Raw genomic sequence first — 23,649 nt, 5'->3', positions numbered from 1 at the left:
AAAAAATTAATTTATACGTATTTGATATTAATTAATAACATAGTAAAAATTCAGATTGTTATCTAAATGTCGCAGTAATGTCGGAACAACCTTAAAATTTCCTTTAAACCTGTGGTCATTGTTTTCCCCTATACTTAGCGGTTCGTCTTAAATAATGAAAAAATCACGATTTTCTTCAAAAAATAGAGTTCGATAGCTCTTACTGGTGAACCAGCGCAAGCTACATTAATAAACCCGAGAGCAATTTTAAAGAGCATGGAATCCCCTACAAGATCCGATAATTCGTTTTTCAATATCGTGAAAAGCAGCTCAGCATTAGAAATTTGAAAAAAAAAAAAAAAAAATCGGTCTATAAGTCGACCCCGCGGGCCAGCCCCAAAACGTCCCATTGTTTTCGAGCTCGTCGATCGGCGTGTTTTATCAAGTTCTAAAGCTGATAAAATTTTGAAATTGATTTATCTAGTCGTTCTTGAGAAATTTCAAAAAAACCGAAAAACAATTTTTTTTTGAATTCTTTCGTCAACGGTTTCTCTTGAACGAATTAACCGATTTTGATGGTTAAGGTGGCATTCGACGCGGCTTATAAAGTTTTAGAGCTGATTAGATTTTGGAATCAATCCATCGAGCAAATTAAAAATTATCCAAATAAAACATTCTTGAAAAAATTTTAATTTTGAAATATCTCCAAACGCACCCTACCGATTAACCTCAAATTTTTACAGCTTCAAGATATTTACAAGCCGCGTCGAATGACACCTCAAAGATCAAAATCGATCTATCCGTTCAAGAGTTATGAATATTTACATACATACGTATGTACGTACGTACACACATACATACACTCGGACATCATCGTGAAATTAGTCAGGATAGCTTCCTAGAACCTGAAAACGTCAAAATCTGATAGAAATTCGATTTCTGCAAATCGGACCGAAACCAATAACTTCCCGAATTTTTGAAAATTTTCAATTTTCTTAGCGGGAAGTTAAAAATTTTTTTACATGCATTTTAAATGGAAAAATATCAAATTCAAATAGTAAGTACTTAGCATTGGAATTAAGAGCTCATCTTTGGTAAGAATTTTTTTTTCTTTATGTAGATTAAGATTTTGCTTGAACACTTGAAAAAAAAAAACTTTTGCGGAAATGAATCACCCTAATCATATATGATGATATTTAATCATATATGATCAGACATAGTCAATTTTCATATATGATCATATATGGCCAGATATGAACTTTTTTTTCCGGGTCATACCGAATTGTTCTTAGTACTGTGAAACCGTTAGAATATGAAATAATTGAAAATTTTTAATCATTCCGAATATTTTTTAATCTTAAAAATATAATTAAGAATGATTTGAAAGTATTAAAAATTTTTTAATCATTTCAAATCATTTCTTTCAATCAGAGTAAGTATAGTTATTGTTCAGTAGAGCTGCTGAAAATATTATTTCATTTTGTAGTCATATCGTGTACATAATATCTACTAACCTCATAAAGTGTTCTATCTATTGGTATCACTTTTAGTACTCGTGAGACTAAGACAGAGCTTCCTAGAGAAGTTTAGTGATTAGGATCAATTGTTATTTACTTTCAATTAGTTGAAAATAATTATGTTAACCAATCTTTTTGAAAAAATTTGAAGATCAATGATTATTAAATAAGATGATAAAATAATAACAATTTAGTCATATCTATATTTATTCACAAATAAGAAATAATCCATTCGGGACCTAATTTGACATCTCAATTGGGTTACTGATCCTTGATTTTGGATTTCTGGTTCTTAGTTTATTGATGGGCGATGCACGCGCCCAGATGAAGCACTAAGTAAATGAATAAAATATTAAATTAAAGAAATTCTTTAAATGCAGTTAGAATAATGACTGTTCCTTTAAAAAATGAAACTAAAATAATAATACTCAATTAATGTTAAATAAAATTTATTTCACAATTTCCCTCTATCCTACAATCAAGCCAGGTACTTGGCTATACCATAGTATCGGCTATACTATAAGACACGCTTGAGCAAGATTCTAGTGCCAGTGCCTTGAGCAAAACCCCTGGTCACCAGTATCTTTTTCTACGTATGGATCTTGTGCAAGATCATACATAGCAAGAAATCGTCATCAAGACTTGTGCATGACTTGTTCGAGGCGTTATATATAAGAATACCCTGGCGGTTTTGAATCACCCTGGAAACAGCCTGGAAACACCCTGGGAGTGGAAACACGGTGGAATCACGGTGGATCCAGGGTTACACGGTGGATTTGTGCCATTTTATCACCGTGTAACCACCGTGGACCCACCGTGATTCCACCGTGTTTCCAGGGTGATTCAAAACCGCCAGGGTATCGAAGATATCTTATATCAATGGTGCAGTTGAAAAGTTTCTCACGCATTTCTTGCACCAGTAACTTACGTTAGGTACTTATGCATGGCTTGCTCCAGATCTGCTCAAGGCTCAAGGTCAATTTTGAGCCTTGAGCAGATCTTGAGCAAGCCATGCGCAACTATTTTCAGCTAGAGTTTTCCTCCAGAATTGAATTATAATCTGGCACAAATTTCTGGTGTAAGGCTTGCACTAGACTTGCTATTGAAATCTGGCCATAAATGTCTGCAGCAAGACACATAGGTAGGAAAAGACACTAACGCCTATCGAACTTGAGACCAGACTTGCTCAAGCCTTGAACAAGATTGTTATATGGGTAGATATTCCTGAATTCAGTGCTCAAATACCCATATTACTGAAGGAGGATTGACCAAATTCTCTAGTACGAGGGAATAAGGTCACACCCTCACAACATGGACTTTTGCCATTGATACTAAAAATTCTATCACCACGTTTAATTCGCCCATTTTTATTTGTAATTGAATGTGCTAGTGTTCGATTTGGTGTCTCCGTCCTCACAATCAATACCATTACTCAATATTTTTTCTACATTCCCATTCGGATTATCTTTATGAAGAAAATCAACAGCCATATCTTGAATTTCTCTATTGTCATTTAAACTGGCTTCTTCAACTAATTGAGCCAATTCTTGTTGTGATATCGAACTTGTAGTATTGGCTAAAGAACTAGTACTTCCAAATTTGTCATTACAAAATATTCTAATTTCATTTTTATCGTTGATAAGTTGTTGATTTTCTTTGATTTTGCTTTTGAAAGTTGGTAATTTATTAGAGTTCGTTGCACTTAAACTTGTATTATCTTTTGAGTTGTCTGTTTTTTCAAATACTTTTTTTATATCCGTGACGCTAATACTTCGATATCCAATAGTTTTTTGAAGGGGAATTTTTGAATGCTTGAATCCATTTACTCTCTTAACAGTTTCTTGAATAGTATCAGTACTTATCGACCTTCTATATGGTGGAATATTCGATACAAAAATCTTATTTTTAATCACAGTTTCATTTGTTAGGCTGGATTTTATTGACGGTTTTACAGTATGAGTGGACTGAGATAATTTTTCATGTGAAAAAGAATTTCGATGACGTCCGCCAGGTCGACTAATAGTCGATTCTGTTTTACCCAATAAAATATCTTCAAGGTCCATCTGACTTTTAGATCTTATAACTGTACTATCTTTCAAATCGATTGACGCTCTGGATCGACGCCGCGTCATTAATGCCGTTAAGATATCACTGTTATGAATATTTTCTGACTTCATTTCATTGTAATTAGTTGATTCTTTAGAAGAAATTTTATCATGCAATTGTGGTTGACATGTATCATTTTGATTAGATTTAAGTGGATTAGTGAAACTTAAATTTTTGTCAGTTTGAAAACTAGAATTTTTTACCAATATAGCTTTTGCTTCTGTTTGAACCAGCATTTCTGAATCATTAAAATTTTGGAGATCAGCCTTTAAAGCTACTTCAGTCAATGATCCATAAGAAGATTTTGCCGGTGAAATTTTTAAATTTCCGCACTGTTGTTCAAGTTCTGGTCTACTTTTCAAATGATCAATCATTTCAACATATGCAATTTTGATATCTTTATCACTCGAACCATCATTATTAATATTAGCTGTATTTTTTAACGATGTAAATTTGTGGTTTTCTTCAACAGAATTAGAAACAAACGAATCTTTTGTAGTTGTCAATTTTCTTAGTATTGATGAAGATCTATTAAGATTTTGCCCACTTCGGCATCTTGCACTGGCTAAAATATTTTTCCGATTGATTGCTTCAACACTTTGAGGTTTGAGAACTCGTTGCGAAAAAGATTCAAGGCTCGTTGGAGAACCAGAAGTGAGAGTTGACGAAGAACTGTAATTGGTCTCAGTACTACTTGATCGCCTCAGTGTTCGTATTTGAGGCATTGTAGATTGTTGCAAATTGTATTCGGAAGACGGAGAACGAGGTCTTGAATATTTACTACTGCTACTATCATTAAAAAGTTTATCAAATGCTAGACTTGATATGTCTGATGAATAAATTGGTTTTCTATTAAATTGAAGTTGTTCATTAATCAAATAATTTTTTGGTGGTAATTCTATCATCAATGACGTTGAATAGGATTTGTTTGAGAATAAATGTGATCGTTCAGACGATACTGGAGAGGCTGGTGGGCTGAAACCTCGTGATATACTACTCTGTGAGCTACACACAGCTGAGTCATTATCGGAATCATCATAGTCGACTCGAATTCTTCTTGGATCTATTTTCATGCGGCGTGATACATTTTCGGATGTTACATTTGAAGTGAATTTAAAATTGTAATCACTACGAGTTGGATTGCAGATACTCTCAAGACTCCTTGGTCCTTCAATTTGTGTACCCGCTAATACCAGATTATTTTGTTGAGTTGTAGTGGTGATTGCAATCGATGCAGAATCATTTGATAAACCACAAACTGTCGAGCTCTTTCGCTTGAATGCTGGCGAGTATTTAGGGAGTACCAGAGGTATTGGCATCTTGAATGAAGCTGTTTTGAAGGGAGCGCTTTGAGTGCTGACATTACTGGCCAATGAGTTTTGTGAACCCCACTTACCTTCAGTATGGATTTTCGGGAACTAAAAAAAAATAGAAAATTGTTTTTGGATGAAATAATTAATTCATTTTTCAGTAAAAATATTTGATTAATTTACCTGTTGAATAAGAATAGAGTCTCTGGATTTGATTTCTGGCAAATCAATAATAGGCTGGTCAATTGCAGCCACATCTTTTTCTGGTATAACAAGTCCACGTAGTTTTGATATACTTTTTTTTCTTTGTTCTATCAACTGATTTAAACGTGTTTTTCTCAAATCTATATTACTTCTTGGAAATATTGACGATAGCGAGTTTGTCCTTGAAATTTGGCAGTTACTAGGAGGTGGGAGTTCATAACTATAAGACATGCCTCCCGAAAAACTAGTTGCTCGAGATAAAGATGGTGATTTCGTTGTGGCCATTGATTTATTCATAGGAATAGTTTTTTCAAGTGATTCTGGTTTTGATAATATACTGGAAAGTTTCGTTATTGCAGGAGAATTTAACTCTTGTAATTTCTTTTTTGATGAAGTCAATATGGAATTATTTGACGGAAAGCTATTAGAGTAAAGTAATGAATTTTCAGTAGGCAAAAATAGCGGTAGACACGATTTTTTTTCGCTGCATTTTGTTGCTAAAGAAATTTCTGAATTTTTACAAGGTCTCGTTAAATTGCATGGATTAGAGAAACGATCAACCAAGCAAGTTGTCTTATTTCTCTCGTCTTTATTTTTCACATCACCAAAGGAATTCTCGGAAGAATTGTACTTCAAGAGTAGCGGGTTAGAGTTGGTCACAACACTCGTGATTGGATCAGTTGGGAAAAATGGCGTTTCAACATTATCGTTCGATGAGAACATTGCAATTTTATCTCTCACGGATTGCTCAGATCTATCATTTTGATGTCGAGAATCCTTACTCGGCGTAAACTTTCTAGAAAAATTGTCAATGGACGTGCTCTTAATTAGTGAAATAGATTTTTTCGTTTTCAATGGCTCTGTTAATGTTAGAGGTAGAGGTGAACAATCAGGATAGTTTTTTTTTGAAGACTCTAACTTGATTTTCGATTCTTTTGGTTGGTATCCCGTAATTACTAACTTTTCGGTAATTATTGAATGTAGGTTCCCGACATTACAGGGATTCATTTCAACACTATTTTGTGTCAAGTTTACTATTCCAGAGGTCATCATTTTTTTTTTTGATAAACTTGGATTTATACATTCCTGAAATTTAGTTGCAGTGTAACAACTATTGATATTTCTGTCGTTATAAACTGTTTTTACTTCTACAGAACTTAGACAGTTGTTTTTATGGGATTCAATTTCTGGACACTGTTGTAAAGTTACTCTCGATTCTTGATATGCTGTTGGAAACTCATCCCCATCAGGGGGTAGACGTTGACCACCTCCACAGTTATCCATTTCACCATTCGTCATTCCTACAAACAAATAAAGAAAGATTTATTTCAAAAGAACATCACTTCATTTTATAATGTCTTCAAGAAAAAACATCTGGGAATCGATTGAACCTCCGGGCCAGCCCCAAAACTTCCCGCTGTTTTCAAGCTCAAAGAGATCGAAAACTTTATTTTAAATATTTTTAACTTGACGATATTAAGTTTATATTAGTTCTTGCAAGTTTTGAAACAGAAATATTTTATATTAGACTTGGAAAATTCAAGACATCAAAAATGATTAATAAACAAGTTTTCTTAAAATTTTTATTGCACGACTCATGATGCGAAGCATCAGAGAGTGCTTTACGATCTAAAAATTTTTTTCGCCTCACTTCGGCAACTATTTTAATTATTATACCCTTGTTAGTTCACGGAATCAAGATATTTTGCATACTATTTTGAAGATAAATTAATGGAGATTAATTTCATACTTTTGAAAAATTTATTTAGTTCAATAAAAACGGAAAAAACATCAAAATAGTTTTAAAAAATTTCCTGTCCGTCAAGTCTGAAACCCGTATACATGATAACTTGTGAAAAAATCCAGTAATTGAATCAAATTTTTTTTTTTAAATTCTTTGATAGATTTGTAGGTCTCCTATTGCAAATGGCTAGGTAACAGTGTCGTTTAATTACAATTAATAAAATAAAAAAAGGCTGTATAACTATATCTATGTACACGGAAAAAAAATTCACGGATTTTTTACGATTTAACTATCGTAATTTTCATTATATAGTATTGTAACGCTGGACTATAAGTTTTCAATAATAATTTTTACAATAGACTATCGTAATTTTTATTTTATAATTTATACTACTACCTGAAAGAAAAAATCAGATACTATAGAGTAAATTATACAAGTTGCGTTGACATAAATTCTAATACAACTATCGTAAAATGAATGAGTCGGTAATGTAGAATTTCTTTAAATATAAAATAATAATTAGAAGTCAATGGAGTAAAATATATTTTCTTAAGAAAGTAGAACTTATAATTAATATAAAAGAAAAATTTATCATTTGGAATTTTTTTTTTTTTTAACAGTTAAATTGAGAAGGAAAATACAATCTCGAAATAAAAATAAAACATGTTGAAGTAGTAATAAAAAACATTTATTTAATAATTTTTCAAATATATTTTTTTGGTACATATAAAATTTATTATTAATTAACTCAACTTTATCAGTTATAATTTCACATCAGATTCCGAAAGTATTATAATTTTTTCCTTTTGAATAAATAACTCATTTCTTTGTATTCAAAATACGCACATGTAGAAAATTAAAAAAACCATAGGCGCAATTTTTTCGAATACTTTTTTTTTATAATTTATCATTTAAAAAAAAATCCAAAAATTATTAGGCGTCTGCTAACTTCAGTATCATATAGAAACGTTAAATGTCCATAATTTGAGGTTATTGAAATGTTTTACCTCTCGCAAAGCCGGGTAAATTATTCATGGTCGACAAATGAAGAATATCCTGTAACAAAATTAGAAGAATTGAATTTATCAGAAAAAAGAAATTTTCATTCTTTTAGAATCATTTATCCTATGACCATAATACTACTAAAATTTTTATAAAAATAAACTTCATGTCCAGATAAATAATTTTAAAACGAACGATATACCCACAGAATATCCAGTTTAATAAAAATTGAATAGTAATAATTATACTTACACCGCCAAATTATTATATTCCATAATCTATGTAGGTTTGTAATGAAGAAAGCACAGTTTTTTTTTAAATTTCTTATTTACAATTGTCCAAAAAACATCATGAAAAATAACCTCTATTTCTGCACTACACTGTAGATATATAGTTGAACCACAAATAATACACACAAAGTAGATGTCATCATTTGTATATATATGTATATATACTCACACAAGCATCACATCATGGTATTGTGACATTTGTCTTTCATACGGAAACGCTTCAGATGGCATATACTATACCATTTCAAAAAATTTACAATTCAACTATCGTAATTTTTGTGACTTGTATTGTAAAAACATAGAGGCAGCACTGTAAATTAAGAGGAAGAATAAAAGAATAAATATTATAATTAAATCTCATTTTTTATTCTTTTACTATTTACGATAGTAACATTGTAATATTTCTTATTGAATTTTATACAACAAACTCTTAATAAAATTACGATAGTGAATAGTAAAAAATCTTTTACAAACTGTAAATTTTCGTATCATATATTTGAAAGTTACAGATAATAAAAGTATAGTCCAGGATTACGATAGTAATATTGGAATTTTTCGTCGAATTTTTTTTCCGTGTATATCTATGTAAAATTAACATGGATGGTGATATATCTATACATTATACGTACATTTATCCCACCAGGGGCGCTTGCGAATTATCGTACTAGTGCAGCTGTTTTTTTTTTGCTAATTGGTAAGCCTGAATTTTTTCAATTCAATTTTTTTTTATTTACATATATTTTTTTTGTTTTTGTTATTAATCGAGATATTTTGAGTAGGTTCTTTTATAATTATAAAAAAAATACTATTATAATTAAAAAAAAAAAAAAAAAAAAAAAAAAAAAAAAAAAAAAATTTAATGAAAGAAAATTGTATATATTTTAAATTTATTCGTGCTTCACGCCATTTTTTTTATTATTATTTTATTATTTCATAATAAATGAGTATTATGAGTCGTGCACTTTTGGATTTTCCAAATTTTTACGATTACGTTCAATTAAATCAATGTATTAAGATAGAAAAAAATGTAAGGGATTGAAATGAGTTTTGACTCAGATTATAGTGTTAATACTCAAAAAATCCGAGAAAAATATTAAAATAGTTATTGGCGTAACTAGTAGGGTAAGTGATTCATAATGTGTCCCCATACAGGAAGCCCCAGAGTTGAACGACGGGGCCATGTCTGGGACATTGTTGGGAAGCCCATCTTGGCAAACCTATACTGTCCCATGCCCGGGCCATAACTGGGTAATTAGTCTTGGCCATTCCAATGATCACCCAGGCTTGGGCCAAGGCTGGATAACGTAGCCTTGGCCAAGCCTAGAGTCACCCTAACTTGGGCCAAGTTTGCGTAACCTAACCTCGGCCGTTGGATGGTAACCCTAACATGGGCCAAGATTGGGTAACCTAGCCTTGGCCAAGCCTAGAGTCACCCTAACTTGGGCCAAGTTTGCGTAACCTAACCTCGGCCGTTGGATGGTAACCCTAACATGGGCCAAGACTGGGTAACCTAGCCTTGGCCAAGCCTAGAGTCACCCTAACTTGGGCCAAGTTTGCGTAACCGAACCTCGGCCGTTGGATGGTAACCCTAACATGGGCCAAGACTGGGTAACCTAGCCTTGGCCGAACCAATGATTACCCGAATTTAAGCCAAGACTAGGTTCCCCTGCCTTGATCATTCAATGGCAAGCCAGATTTGGGCCAAGGTAGGATTATCCAAGTTCGGCTATACCTATAGTTTCCCATCCTTGGGCCAGAATTGGTTAACCCACATTTTTTATTAATTATTCAATTAACTCATTATTATGGTTTTTTAAATTAATAATTGTTTATTTTTGAATTAAAATAAGTTTTAATTAATAAATATTATAATATTGCGATTAAAATTATTTACAACTAATAATTGAAATATTTTTTAGTTCGTTGTTATTTGCAATCAACAACCGTAATTTTATAATTTTAATTATAAAAATTAATTTAAGTAAGAAATAACTCATGAATTTCTACGATAAATGTTATTTTTAATATTGCGGGTGGTAGAGCAAGACAATTCAACTGGGTTTCTGATAAATAATCAATTAAATTTAATAAATTTTATTTTTAAAAATTATGTAATTATAATAAAAATAATACGAAATTATTATTTTTTTTCTTAATCGAAAATATTTATTTAATTGCTTTTTATATTTCATAAAACCAAGTGGTTGTAGTAAAATGAATAAGTACAACATATAAAAGTTTCGGTTCAACATTAGTAGGATCGTCCAGTAGCTACCGTTCAAACCTAGAGATCAGAAGGACGGCAGTTCGCGCCCAGAGCCCAGCAGAATTTTCATTGAGTTTTTTTACATCATTTACCTCACTTAAATAGTTTAAACGTTAATGATCACAAACTCTATTAGGATAATAATAATAAAATTTTTTTTTAATTAAATTTATTTGTTTTGTCGATGCATGGGCCAAGTCTGGCAAGCAAGCATGGGCCAGGTCTGGCAAACAAGCATGGCTCAGATCTGGCAACCACGCATGGGCCAGCCTTGGCAATGATGCCTGGGCCATTGGTAACAACCAAGCCTGGCACCCTGTTATCATCCCAGACTTTTGCCAAAGCTGGGCCAAAGCGGGTTTACAAGCATGGGCCAGAGATCGACAGCATTGCGCCATGCGTGGTCCATATCTGGCCCCGTCGTATTTTCCTGTATGGGTCAGCGCGATGCGTTTAGCACGAGTTGCAGGTGCGCAGGAAAGAGCGAAGCGAGTGCATACTGCGCACCGGAGACGAGTGCTAAACGCATCGCGGGTGCCGGATTATGACTTACCCTACATGTTGCGCCCATAATTTTATTCAACTCATATATGCGCTATTGAAGTTTTATTAATCGCCTAAAAATCGAAGTCTCAATAGCTGTTTAGTGACATGGTGAAAATGTCTAGTGACATTCGGCATCACAATCTTGGCTACTCAATGGATAACAACAGGGAATTGTAATTACCCAATATTTAGTAAGAGCTCGAAAGATAGTTACGTTTATTTTCATTACGTCACAATGGCCGGGACAGTAGACATCTTTATTGCGTTTTGACAAATAATTTTTCACCAGTCGGTAAGAACGGCCATTTAGGGTTCGCATTTTAGGCATGATAAAACGTGAATAGCGCGCATGAGTTGAGTAAACGGTGTTTATGTTTATTTGGGATGCGGAAAATTTGTTTGTGAAGTGTATATGAATAGCGAACTCGTTCTATATAGAAGTTGGCGTAAGGGTAACTTGTAAATATAAAAATTCCATGTGGAAATTTTTTTGTTCCATCTGTTTCATTTGTTAGCTTTTAGCATAATTGTTTCTTTGTTTTTCTATGCGGGATTCTAAATAAATATTCTGAATTATGAAATTACCTGCTTGGTTGTGTGGAATCACGACTTTCGAATTTTCAAATTTTCCGGTTCGCATTTTTTTCCCTAGTACTTTTTATACGGGCAAAAGCTGCGACACTACTTATATGATTAAATTGGTACATCGTTTTTTTTCCCGTGATCTATTATTTTCGAGAGCAAATAATAATTGATAAATAAATAATCAATTTTTCCAATCAATTAATAAATTAAGTGAATGTCCTTCTAATATCTTCAACATCAGTTTTTGTTCTTAGAAATTTGTATTATTCAGCCAACACTTCCTTACTCGAATTATTATTTAAAATTTTATTCTTTACTAATTGCGTAATCATTTAGTAACTTATTATGCTTTAATTGTCATAGTCCATTTATTTTATTGCATGAATAAATTTTTACATGCCTAGTAAAATTGTGCTAAACATCTCGATATTTAAAAATAAATTACTTTTTATCAACGATTAATATATAAAATTGGCATTTATTCGAATAGAAATTATCATCTCAACAACTGTACTTGTGCATGAACAACTGAGTCAACATATGACGAAAGTAATTGTTTCTCAAAAAACCACACTCTTATCGGAACATTTATTTTTATATTCTTTGTCTTGTCAAACGATCGGTATCGTTTTAAAACAATCAATTCTTATCTATAATATTGTATTTTTTTGTCATATTTTACAGAATTTTATTGCACTATACATTAAGTTGTAATAAATTTTTCAGGGAATTGATTTTAAATAATTACAGCTGGCGCATTTAGTTATTTATTTTTATGTCAAGGCACGGGTCAAATGGCAAATTTTATACACTAGTTTTTAATAAGAATAATTTTCCTTAATGCTAAAAATACAAACAATAATATACGATTTATTTATAAATCAAATTTGAGGCTATGAATTCGAATGCTGTAGTTTTTAACAAATAGTTTCTTGCTATTTTAAGGATCGATTGTTTTCTCTTGTTCGAAAGTCTAAGCTAGTAAATAATCAGATATTTTATTTTTGAAAACCGCGCCCTGGTGGATCCGAATTACGATAAATTAAGGTAATTATCGTAAAATACCGTAATTTACGGTGAAATACGATATGCTACGGTAAAATACAGTATCTTAGGCAAACGTACACGGAGAAAAAAATATAGCTCCTCGAACGATCTAAAGTATAGCAACTCGTAGATCGTTACCACAACAATATGTATACTTATGGTAACAATACCGTATCGTTCCTGTAACTATCTATTAGATAGCTGTGAGCCCTATACGACTTTCCGTAGTCGTCACCTCACACGGCACCACCTAACCTATTTAAGCATCCATTTTCGCACCTATTTTGTGTATCGGGTATAATTGTTGCTAGCAGACGCTTAATAAATAAATTATTTTATTTAATCAAAATTATTTATTTATCATTTATTTATTAATGATAAAGATTTTTAAACGTCTCATATCATTTGCAACGCACGTGACGTCAGATACACTGAGAGAAAAAAATTTTTTTTCAAGTATTTTATTTACTTATTTCTGTGAATACTTAGAACAAGAAATTTTTCCTAAATTGAAGTATAATATTTCTTATTTTAGCAACTATTGCTTCGATCTAGTAATATAATACTAGACACATAAGTTACTTGTCACAAGCAATTATTTCTTGAATTAAGTTGTCATATTTCTATATTCAAAAAAAACAATTACATAAGCCAAGAAAAATCGTTCTTGGACCAAGCAATTTTTTTCCAAGTTCGAGAATATTTTTCTCTCAAGTCAAGAAACTTTATTCTTAGCTAAAGACATTTTTCGTATTGAGTCAAATAAAAAATTCTTAAACTAAAATAAAAAAATTTTGAACTAAGTAAAAAATTTTTCATCCCAAGTGATTTTTTTTTTCAGTTTGAGAATATTTTTTTCTCAAGTCAAGAAACTTTATTCTTAGCTAAAGACATTTTTTGTATTAAGTTAAAAAAAAAAGTTCTTGAACTAAAACAAGAAAAATTTTAAACTAAGTAAAAAAATTTCTTAGCTCAAGTGATTTTTTTTTCAGTTCAAGAGTATTTTTTTCTCAACTTAAGGAATTTTTTTTTCATGGTGTGACGAGTCACAACATTTAAGTATATAAAAAAAAAAAATTATCAAAAGAAAAACAAATAAACGCAAAAAAATACAATGCGTGTAAAAAAATAAATAAATTTAAATGAATAAAGAGAGAGAGAAAAAATAAGGCGAGTGAAAATAACAAAGTGTGCAGGCGCAGAGTGCAAAAGAAAAAATTAGTACCAGGAGTCGCTGCTAGGCGCAGAAGAGCGCTGCAACATTTTCCTAGTTGGACAGTTAGAATAGAAATAATAACTTCCGCTCAAAGGAGTTGAAAAGTCACTCTGGCAACTACTCACTACAGGAGAATATCCTAGTAGAAGAGTTCAAGTAATCTCGGGGAAAATACTTGTGAGTAGATTTTTGGAATGTTTTTCAGTCATATCAAACAGCGCAGAGGAATCCGAAGAAGCATCCATACGGATTATGTTTTAATACTAAATATAAATGTTACTTAGTGAACTTGAATTTTATATACTAAATGAGAAAATTTAATTATCAAATTTAAGTATTGTAATTACTAAATATAAATTTTCAATTACTGAACTTAAGTTGTTCAGATACTAAATGAAAATTTTCAATTATTATACTTAAGTGTTTTAAATAATAAATGAAAACATATAATTATTAAATTTAAGTATTTTAAATGCTAAATTAGAATATTTAAATATCGATCACGAGTATTTTAAATACTAATCTTCAATTTTCAATTATTGAACTTAAGTATTTCAACTACTCGATGTGAATTTTTATTATTTAATTGGAGTATTTTAATCATTTATTTAAATTATTTTAGATACTAAATTTCAATTTTTTATTATTTAACATTAGTATTTTTTTACTAAACCTGAGTTTTTAGTATTAATAGATTTCACAAGTATTTTTACTAGAATTAAGAAATTATTTACTTGGTACTATTAAAGTATCTAAAATACTTGAATCAAGTATTTTTACTTGAAAATATGCACTTTTTTCTCTCAGTGTAGGGCTCAGAACGATACGGTATAGGTCTCAGAGCTATCTACCGTATTGTTGTCAGAACGATACAGTAGATCGTTGCAGTAACAATCTACCCTCGCGGACTTGGAATCACTGTAAAATCATGGTGAAATCCCAGTGAGATTATAGTAAAAACATTGTGAAACCATGGTGAAATTACGGTGAAATCACTGTGATTTTGTGCCATTCGGTCACTGTAGTTTTATGGTTATCTCACAGTGGTATTGCTGTGAGTTTATTGTGATACCGCAGCCAATTCACAGTGAATTCACAGTGAATTCACAGTGAATTCAAAGTGAATTTACAGTGACCTTACAGGAAATTCACAGTGAATATACAGTGACTTGACCGTGAATTTTTGGTGAAGTCACAGTAAATATACAGTAAATTGGCAGTGAATTTTCTGTGAATTCACAGTGAATATGCAGTGGATTTCCTGTGAATTTCTGACTATTTTATTCGTAAACTTTAAAACTGGAAATATTAATAAAAATAAGAATAACAATATTAATATTAATATTAATATTAATATTAATAATAATAATAATAATAATAATAATAATAATAATAATAATAATAATAATAATAATAATAATAATAATAATAATAATAATAATAATAATAACGAGCGATCTGCAGTCACTACGTGAAATTCCAAGATTTCGGACTCTTTCAGAAGAGTTATTCTGAGTTGATAGAACTCTCAGTAGAAAATTTGTGCAGCTGTCAAAAGATTCATTTAGAGTTTTTTAGAAAAATAATTGATTTCCTTAACACGTATTTTTTTTTGTACTTTGACAAAAATCGTTCAAGAAAACATTAATGTCATAGTGTAATACAAGATACCTCTGTATTACTATCAAAAATGGATAATCATCTCTCTGCTAACATTCAGCGAGTAACGCATTCCATGAATGCCTCAAGATCAGAATTTATAACTTCTGAAATAAGTATCTTACTAGGGACACTACAAAAGGTGGGCGCGATCTAGTGGTGAGCACTGAACTACTTCCGCTGCTGCTGCCTAGCATCATAACTTTTAAATCAATAATCATTAGGATTAAATATATATTCATTAATCTCGAACAAATATATATATATATATATATATTTATTCTAAATGGATATATTTTTTTGTGTCTAAGTAATATTTATTAGAGTTGATATAGTAATATGTTGCTTTAATATTTGGGGTTGTTGGCACAGTAAAATAATTTAGTTGTCTATTAAATAAATATTTTCTTAACTTAACCAAATGATTTTATTATCTTAGAGAGAGAATTATTAATGTCAACCAAATATAGTCTATTAAATCATTTATTAAAAATGAGAAAATAAATCATGTCAACGTAATAAAATTTAGTTGTCCCAAATCAATTTTAGTTCAATAGAATTTAACAAAACCAATTTAATTGCCGAAGAGGACTTTTTTTTGTGAATTAAAACTTCCTGTAGAAAATTTGTGCAGCTGTGAAAAGTGTTATTTGGAGTTTTTTATATTTATTAAAATGTAAAAAAAATATTCATGTTATTTTTTTTTAACTGTTGATTATTTATGATTTTTAAGTTTAAAAAAATTTAGAAATAGTATGAGCGTTTAAACACATGAGTGGAATTATCAAAAAATTTTTATAAATTTGATAAAAAAAAAAAAAATGTTTTTAATTACTTCTTTAGATTCCACCAGATGATTTATTATCTAACATGTTTAAGCCACAATTATATTTATATTCTAATATATGTATAAATAATTACCAGCCGTAACAAGTAATTGAAGTATCAATTATCGTCGGCATTATAAATTCGTCTCTTGACACTTAAGCTTCTAGCAACAAATTATTTTGCACACGGCAACGTAATCCGCCAGAAATTTTAATAAATATAAAAAACTCCAAATAACACTTTTCACAGCTGCACAAATTTTCTACAGGAAGTTTTAATGCACGAAAAAAATTCCTCTTCGGCAATTAAATTGGTTTTGTTAAATTCTATTAAACGAAAATTGATTTAGGACAACTTAATTTTATTACGTTGACATGATCTATTTTCTCATTTTTAATAAATAATTTAATAGACTATATTTGGTTGACATTAATAATTCTCTCTCTAAGATAATAAAATCATTTGGTTAAGTTAAGAAAATATTTATTTAATAGACAACTAAATTATTTTACAGTGCCAACAACCCCAAATATTAAAGCAACATATTATTATATCAACTCTAATAAATATTACTTAGACACAAAAAAATATATCCATTTAGAATAAATATATATATATATATATATATTTGTTCGAGATTAATGAATATATATTTAATCCTAATGATTATTGATTTAATAGTTATGATGCTAGGCAGCAGCAGCGGAAGAAGTTCAGTGCTCACCACTAGATCGCGCCCACCTTTTGTAGTGTCCCTGGTAAGATACTTATTTCAGAAGTTATAAATTCTGATCTTGAAGCATTTATGGAATGCGTTACTCGCTGAATGTTAGCAGAGAGATAATAATCCATTTTTGATAGTAATACAGGGGTATCTTGTATTACACTATGACATTAATGTTTTCTTGAACAATTTTTGTCAAAGTACAAAGAAAAATACGTGTTAAGGAAATCAATTATTTTTCTAAAAAACTCTAAATGACTCTTTTGACAGCTGCACAAATTTTCTACTGAGAGTTCTATCAACTCAGAATAACTCTTCTGAAAGAGTCCGAAATCTTGGAATTACTCTGACTTTATACGTCAAATTAAAAGTTATTCCGAGTTTATAAGACTTTTTCAAACTTCGAAGAATGCTTGAACAACTTTTTTTCTGATAATTTAAAATCACCATAAAACTATAGTCAAACCACCATAAATTTACTGTGGAATCATGGTGAAATCACCACAAATTTACGGTGGAATCATAGTGAAATCACCACAAATTTACGGTGGAATCATGGTGAAATCACCATCAATTTACTGTGAAATCACCATTAATTCACTGTAAACTCGCAGTGAAATCACTGTAAAATCATAGTGAAATCACCATAGTTTACTGTGAAATCATGGTGAAATCACCATAAATTTACTGTAGAATCATGGGGAAATCACCATAAATTTATTGTGAAATCATGGTGAAATCACCATTAATTCACTGTAAACTCGCAGTGAAATCACAGGGAAATCACTACTAAATCACAATGACAAAATGGCACAAAATCACTGTGAATTCACTATGAATTCACCGTAAACACACCGTAAACTCACGGTGAAAGTGAATTCACTGTGATTTCACTGTGATTTCACAGTGATTCCAAGTCCGCGAGGGTAGTAGATAACTTTTTCGTATTGTTACTGTAACTATACAGTATACTTCTCAGAACAATATTTTTTTCTCTGTGTACGGTATCTTATGGCAAAAATATGGCATTTTTGCCGTAAATTTACGACATCAAGACGGTAATTTATCGTGAAATTACGTTGACTCGGTGGTATTTAACCGTAAAATGAGTATTGCACTGTAAAAACTATAAAAATAAAAAAGTGTACGGTGCTTACAGTAAAAATGCCACAAATTACGGTAAATTGCTGTCTTTTACCGTTATTCGCCGGAAAATACTGTAAATTACCATACATTACTGTAAATTTGCCATAGAAATACCGTATTTTACGGCAAAAATGTGGTAAATTTTTTTTCGTTAACTTAACATATTTTTATGCTTTAATTGAAAATTTTTACTTGTTTTAAGAGTTTTTGTTTCTTAATATAAGTGATATTTTATCGAAGAAAGCCGTGTCAAGTTATTGTAACAATATTGCATTTTTTTGTTTGAAAAAATAAAATTTCTTGGAATAATTACTATTCGTTTAACGCAAAAATTTTCCTATGCTCCAACCAAGAAAAAAAGTTGCTCAAACTTAGAAAAAAATTTCTTGGAAGAAAATATATATATGGAGGAGAGATAATTTGCTGGTGCTAGGCAGCAGCAGCGAGAATAGTTCGGTGCTCGCTACCTCGACTTCGCCTCGGCCAACAATTACATGTGATCTGAGACTTTCTTATTTACTTCCCGAGGAGTGTATACTATTTTTCTCCTCGACGGAGGCGGAAAGCCGCAACTTCGTTTTGCATATGGGGACAAAAGTTGACGCTTTTCGCCCGGAGGTGAGAAAAAAAAGTTCTTGGTTTGAGATGTTGATAGATATTGTGACAATTTACTATACTCACCAACCAAGACAAAAAAGTATCTTGTTTTGATAGTTTTTTTTACTTGGTTAGAAACAAAATAAATTTGATTTAAAATAAATATTCTTGAATCAAGATTATTTAACTTGAATTAAAATTTAATTATTCTGGATACAATATTTTTATAATATTAGTCGAAGAAAATGTTCTCGGTTTAAAATAATCAATTACTCAGCCCAAGTACAAAAAAATGAAGGCAAAAATTATCTTGGGCCAAGTCAACCTTTTTTTCTGTGTAGAAATGCCGTATTATTGTGGTAACAATATCACATTATTACGGTAGAAATGCGGTATTATTATAGTACAAGTACAGTATTATTATGGTAGAAATTTCGTATTGATATCATAGAAATAAAGTATTAATATTATAGAAATGCCGTATTAATACAGTAGAAATACCGTATTATAACGGTAGAAATAACGTATAAATACGGTAGTAATAACGTATTAATACGGTAGAAATGCAGTATTGGCAGGGTGCGGAGTATAGGGTGGGGACAATCGAATCGATTGTAGCGCCTGCAGTGGACGAAATACGCGTTAAATCACACTTGTCTTGTGAATAGTTAAATGAAAGCAGTGTTAAAAAATAAGAACAAGTAGTTGTTGTGTTGTTAATTGTAAAAATACTGACAGAAATAGTAATTGCAAGTTTTATACATTTCCATCCATGATGTTCATCTTTGGCTAAAAATTATTACGGGAAATTTTTTAAATTACAAATTTTTAACACAAAGTATTTTTAATTATTGAGTTTTAAAATTCAAAATTACGAATTATTGAAATCACTTTAATTTCTTTACTTAATGCAAATTGATAATTTTAACTTTGAAAAAATTATAATTATAATTATATTTTAACTCATTTGTTATTATGACTATTATTGTTGTTATTGTTATTATTACAAGCTAACCTTATGTCGTTCAAAATAATATTTATTTTGTATTTATTAAAATTTTTCATACTTATTTTTTCAGTACAATCTACTCTATATTTTTGAGGTATTACATTTTTTCAAACGTCGGCAATGTTAATTGCTGCATAGTGAGTCAAAGTTACGATTTGCCATTATAATTTTCAATATGCAAAATATCGTATCAAGTTTATTAATGTTTTATTTATATTAGGTATACATACCTTAAGGTGTAATTTCATGGGGGCTCTTACAAGTATTGGAATCCAAATCGGTATAGTATTTATTATTTTTTTTTTTTTCTATCGAATGATGGACTCGAACCGTTGATATTTCGTAGATATGAAGTATAAACCCTGTACCTTAGTCCACTCGGCCACCACGCACGATGAAATTAAGGAAGTTATTCTTATATTTAAGTGATATATCTACATGCGTAAAATATAACAGTTAAACTGTAAAAATTACTGGAGCCAAGAATACTTTGGGAGAGCTAAGGTAGCTAGAATGACGTTTTCGAAAGGACTTCATTATTTTGTATAGTGAGTTTTTCAAGTCCAGTAACCAAATTTATAAATTACTGTGTGAGCTGTAATATTTCTTAATACATATATCATTCTTTACAATTTAGCAGTTCACGAGTTAATTTTAATTTTTCAGGGAAATACTTAATATTTCTTCATAAGGCAAAAAATACATTTTAAGAGAATCGTAATTTTTACAGTTTTTGATATGAATAAGTTTTTGAACAAAGAAAACTTCCATAATAAGAGACAATAATATTTCAAAATTTTATTTAGCTTAAAGTACGTATTAAAACTACGAAACTTGCTGCCTAAACTGCAATATCTTAATTATTGCATAAAATTTAGAAATTACGGTATAAATTGAAACTGTCATAATTTTGAATTCGAAGAGCTCATTTCCACATATTACACTGTAATAGCTCTTGTTTTCTTTTTTCATGTGAAAGTTATGGAGTATTCACACTCATGTAAACACACACACACACACACACACACACACACACACACACACACACACACACACACGCGCGCGTACACACACACACACGCACACACATACACACACATACATACATACATACATACATACATACATACATACATACATACATACATCATTCTGAAAATAGTCAGAATAGCTTATTCAGATTTTAATACGTCGAGGTCAGATGAAAAGTCGATTTTCGATAATCGAACTGGAAACCATCGCTCTGACAGAAAATTGTCGATTTTCGTAGTAGGAAATAAGAACTTTAACTATGACTTTATGTACTATACTGAGGTATTTCTTTTGAGATCGTAAGTTTTGTCGATCGAAATGAGTTAGATATTTACTTGTTACATACTTAAATTCAAATTAAAAAATTAATTTTATTTACTCACAATACACTGAAGTTACTCACAATAATTATTGATCTCTGTGGAAATGAAAAGATGTTTTTTTTTTTTTAAACAGTTAGATCTCTAGAAACGAAAATACTTTATTTCAATTTATTAAATTAGTTTTGAATTCATTTCAAACTTGTTGCAACACCATTTATTTGTTAATGATCTGAGAATAACGATCTGAATTCGCTTGATTCCCTGGCGAATCCGAATTACGGTAAATCACCGTAAATTACGGCATTCAGAATAATTGCGCCAAAATACGGAATTTTATGGCAAATTACGGTGTTTTACGGTAAAATACCGTATTTTGCGGTGAGTTACGGTATTTTACGGTAAAGGTACGGTTAATTCACCGTAAATTAGCGGCAGTCCTACGGTATTTTACAGTAGAAATGCGATATTTTACCGCAAATTTGAGGTAACTGTGGCATTTCGCCGGAAACACCACGAATTGCAGTAATTTACCGTAATTTGCTAACTTATACCGTAAATTCCCGGATTTCACCACAACTTACTGTAATTCACCGTATTCTGCCGTAATTTGCCGCAAATTATTGTAAAATGCAGCAAATTTAAAGTAAAATACGGAATTTTACGGCAAATTAGGCATTTTACGGAAAAATGTCGAATTTTGTGGTAGGTTGTGGTATTTCGCGGTAAATTACGGTAATTTAAGTAAATTGCGTTATTTTACGGTAAAGGTGAGATTAATTCACTGTAAATTTGCAGCAATCCTGCGGTATTTTATGGTAAAAATGCGGCATTCTACCGCAAATTTGCAGTAACATTGCGGCGTATGTTTCGTCAAGTGAAGTATCTCACTGTGTTCCGGTAAAAATGCGACGAATTGCAGTAAAAATTACCGTCGTTTTTCGTCTTATACTTTAAATTCCCGTATTTTACCGCGAATTACCTTGAATGCGGCAAATTTGCAGTAAAATACAGTATTTCGCCGTAATTCGGATACGCTAGGGTTACCACTTACTCCAAAAACTCAAATATTGTTTTAACCGAGAAGTTGTTGGGCTTATTAACTACAAAAAGATTTTTTGAAGAATTATTTCTATAAACACTAAAACCTATAGCTTTTTCACATCTAGATACAGTCAATTTAGTATACAGAAGAATGTATTTCCCATAGGTAGTTCTATATAAAAACTAAGGATTTTGTCTAATCTCGTGATGCAATTCAGTTAACTCATTCATGGGTTTCGTTGTATGTGACGTCTTCACTCATTTAAATCAGTTTTAAAACAAATGACGTCAGAAAGTTTTTTTTTTACTGTATTATTTTACTTTTATACAGGTGAATAGATCTTAAAAAACTTGTAAAAATATACCATTTTGCACACACAGTCTTATTATTTATTTTGTCGGTCTAATATTTTTGACCATTCTATCTATTGGACACTTTATCGTCGGACTATTCGCTAATATGTCGTATAAAGCATAAAAAATTGTATGGATTTGATGAATAAGTATGGCAAAAAAGTCTTATCTGAAACTAATATTTTTTCACTCTATTCTTTCTTGGCTAAAATATTTTTCAAAAATAGATAAATTCTGAAAAAACTTTATTTCCCCATGACTTAAAAGATAACACATAAATTAACTTTACCTATACTAAAGTGGAATTTCTGAATGATTACTTCATTTCACGTTTGCCCGATCATAATTTACAAGGACTTTTCATAACACAAATAATTTGACAAAAACGAATTCAATAAATAATTAAACAACAGTACAATTTATAATCGACATTTAATACACACAAGAAATGATAAGCATGATTAAAGAGTGAAATTAATTGAGGTGATTGGTACTGAGGCTGCGGATCGACTGAACGACACTGATGATAGCAAACATCTTCCGTGGTTAGTGTTGTGTGACCGGTTCAGAGAGGGGATTAACTTCGAAACATCGCGCCACTAAGCCACCACACCATTGTCAGTTTGTGACATCATGTGCTGACTTTAGAAACTGGCTCTCGAACGGTCGCTAATAGTTCATTGAGTCCTTTACTGTGTATGAATATATAAAGCCCATATATTCAAAAATTTTAAATCATACTATAATAAAGTCGAAGAATCTGTAACATTTACCTGATTTATTTAATAGGACTCGAAAGTCTTAAGAAGGAGGGCATGATGGACCCATTTGAGAAATCCGAAAAAAAAAGAATTTTTTTGTGAGTTTTGTATTTTGTCGGGGTCAAAATGTCTACTAGAGTAATATATCCCGTCAGGATAACTTGAATTTGTTGAGGAAATAAGTATAAAAAGGGAAAAAAAAGTTTATTATTCTGCTTTGGACATCACTATAATTTTTTTTTTTTTTTACTGCTTCTAGAATCATACAGAATGGATTTATTGTAAAAATAATTTCGGTAATCTTTTTGACTTCGGCAATCATGATGCATTTAATCTCGCAAATTTAGTTTATTAAACTGACAA

The 23,649-nt window shown here is 30.8% G+C and overlaps 1 protein-coding gene across 1 annotated transcript; it reads right to left on the bottom strand.

Annotated features, from left to right (window-relative positions):
* Window positions 1-1,702: 1,702 nt before the first annotated feature.
* On the bottom strand, window positions 1,703-23,030 carry LOC130663848 (uncharacterized). The gene is given in 5 exon segments (XM_057463355.1): window positions 1,703-2,908; window positions 2,910-5,020; window positions 5,096-6,417; window positions 20,006-20,209; window positions 22,815-23,030. Coding segments are annotated over 3 exon segments (3,606 nt in total). The 5' UTR covers window positions 6,416-6,417; window positions 20,006-20,209; window positions 22,815-23,030; the 3' UTR covers window positions 1,703-2,733.
* Between the last annotated feature and the right edge of the window lie 619 nt (window positions 23,031-23,649).

The sequence above is a fragment of the Microplitis mediator genome, chromosome 2 (genome assembly GCF_029852145.1).
Source record: "Microplitis mediator isolate UGA2020A chromosome 2, iyMicMedi2.1, whole genome shotgun sequence".
Taxonomy (NCBI): domain Eukaryota; kingdom Metazoa; phylum Arthropoda; class Insecta; order Hymenoptera; family Braconidae; genus Microplitis; species Microplitis mediator.
Note: the sequence above shows the minus strand (reverse complement) of the source record. Positions and strands in the feature narration are given on the sequence as shown.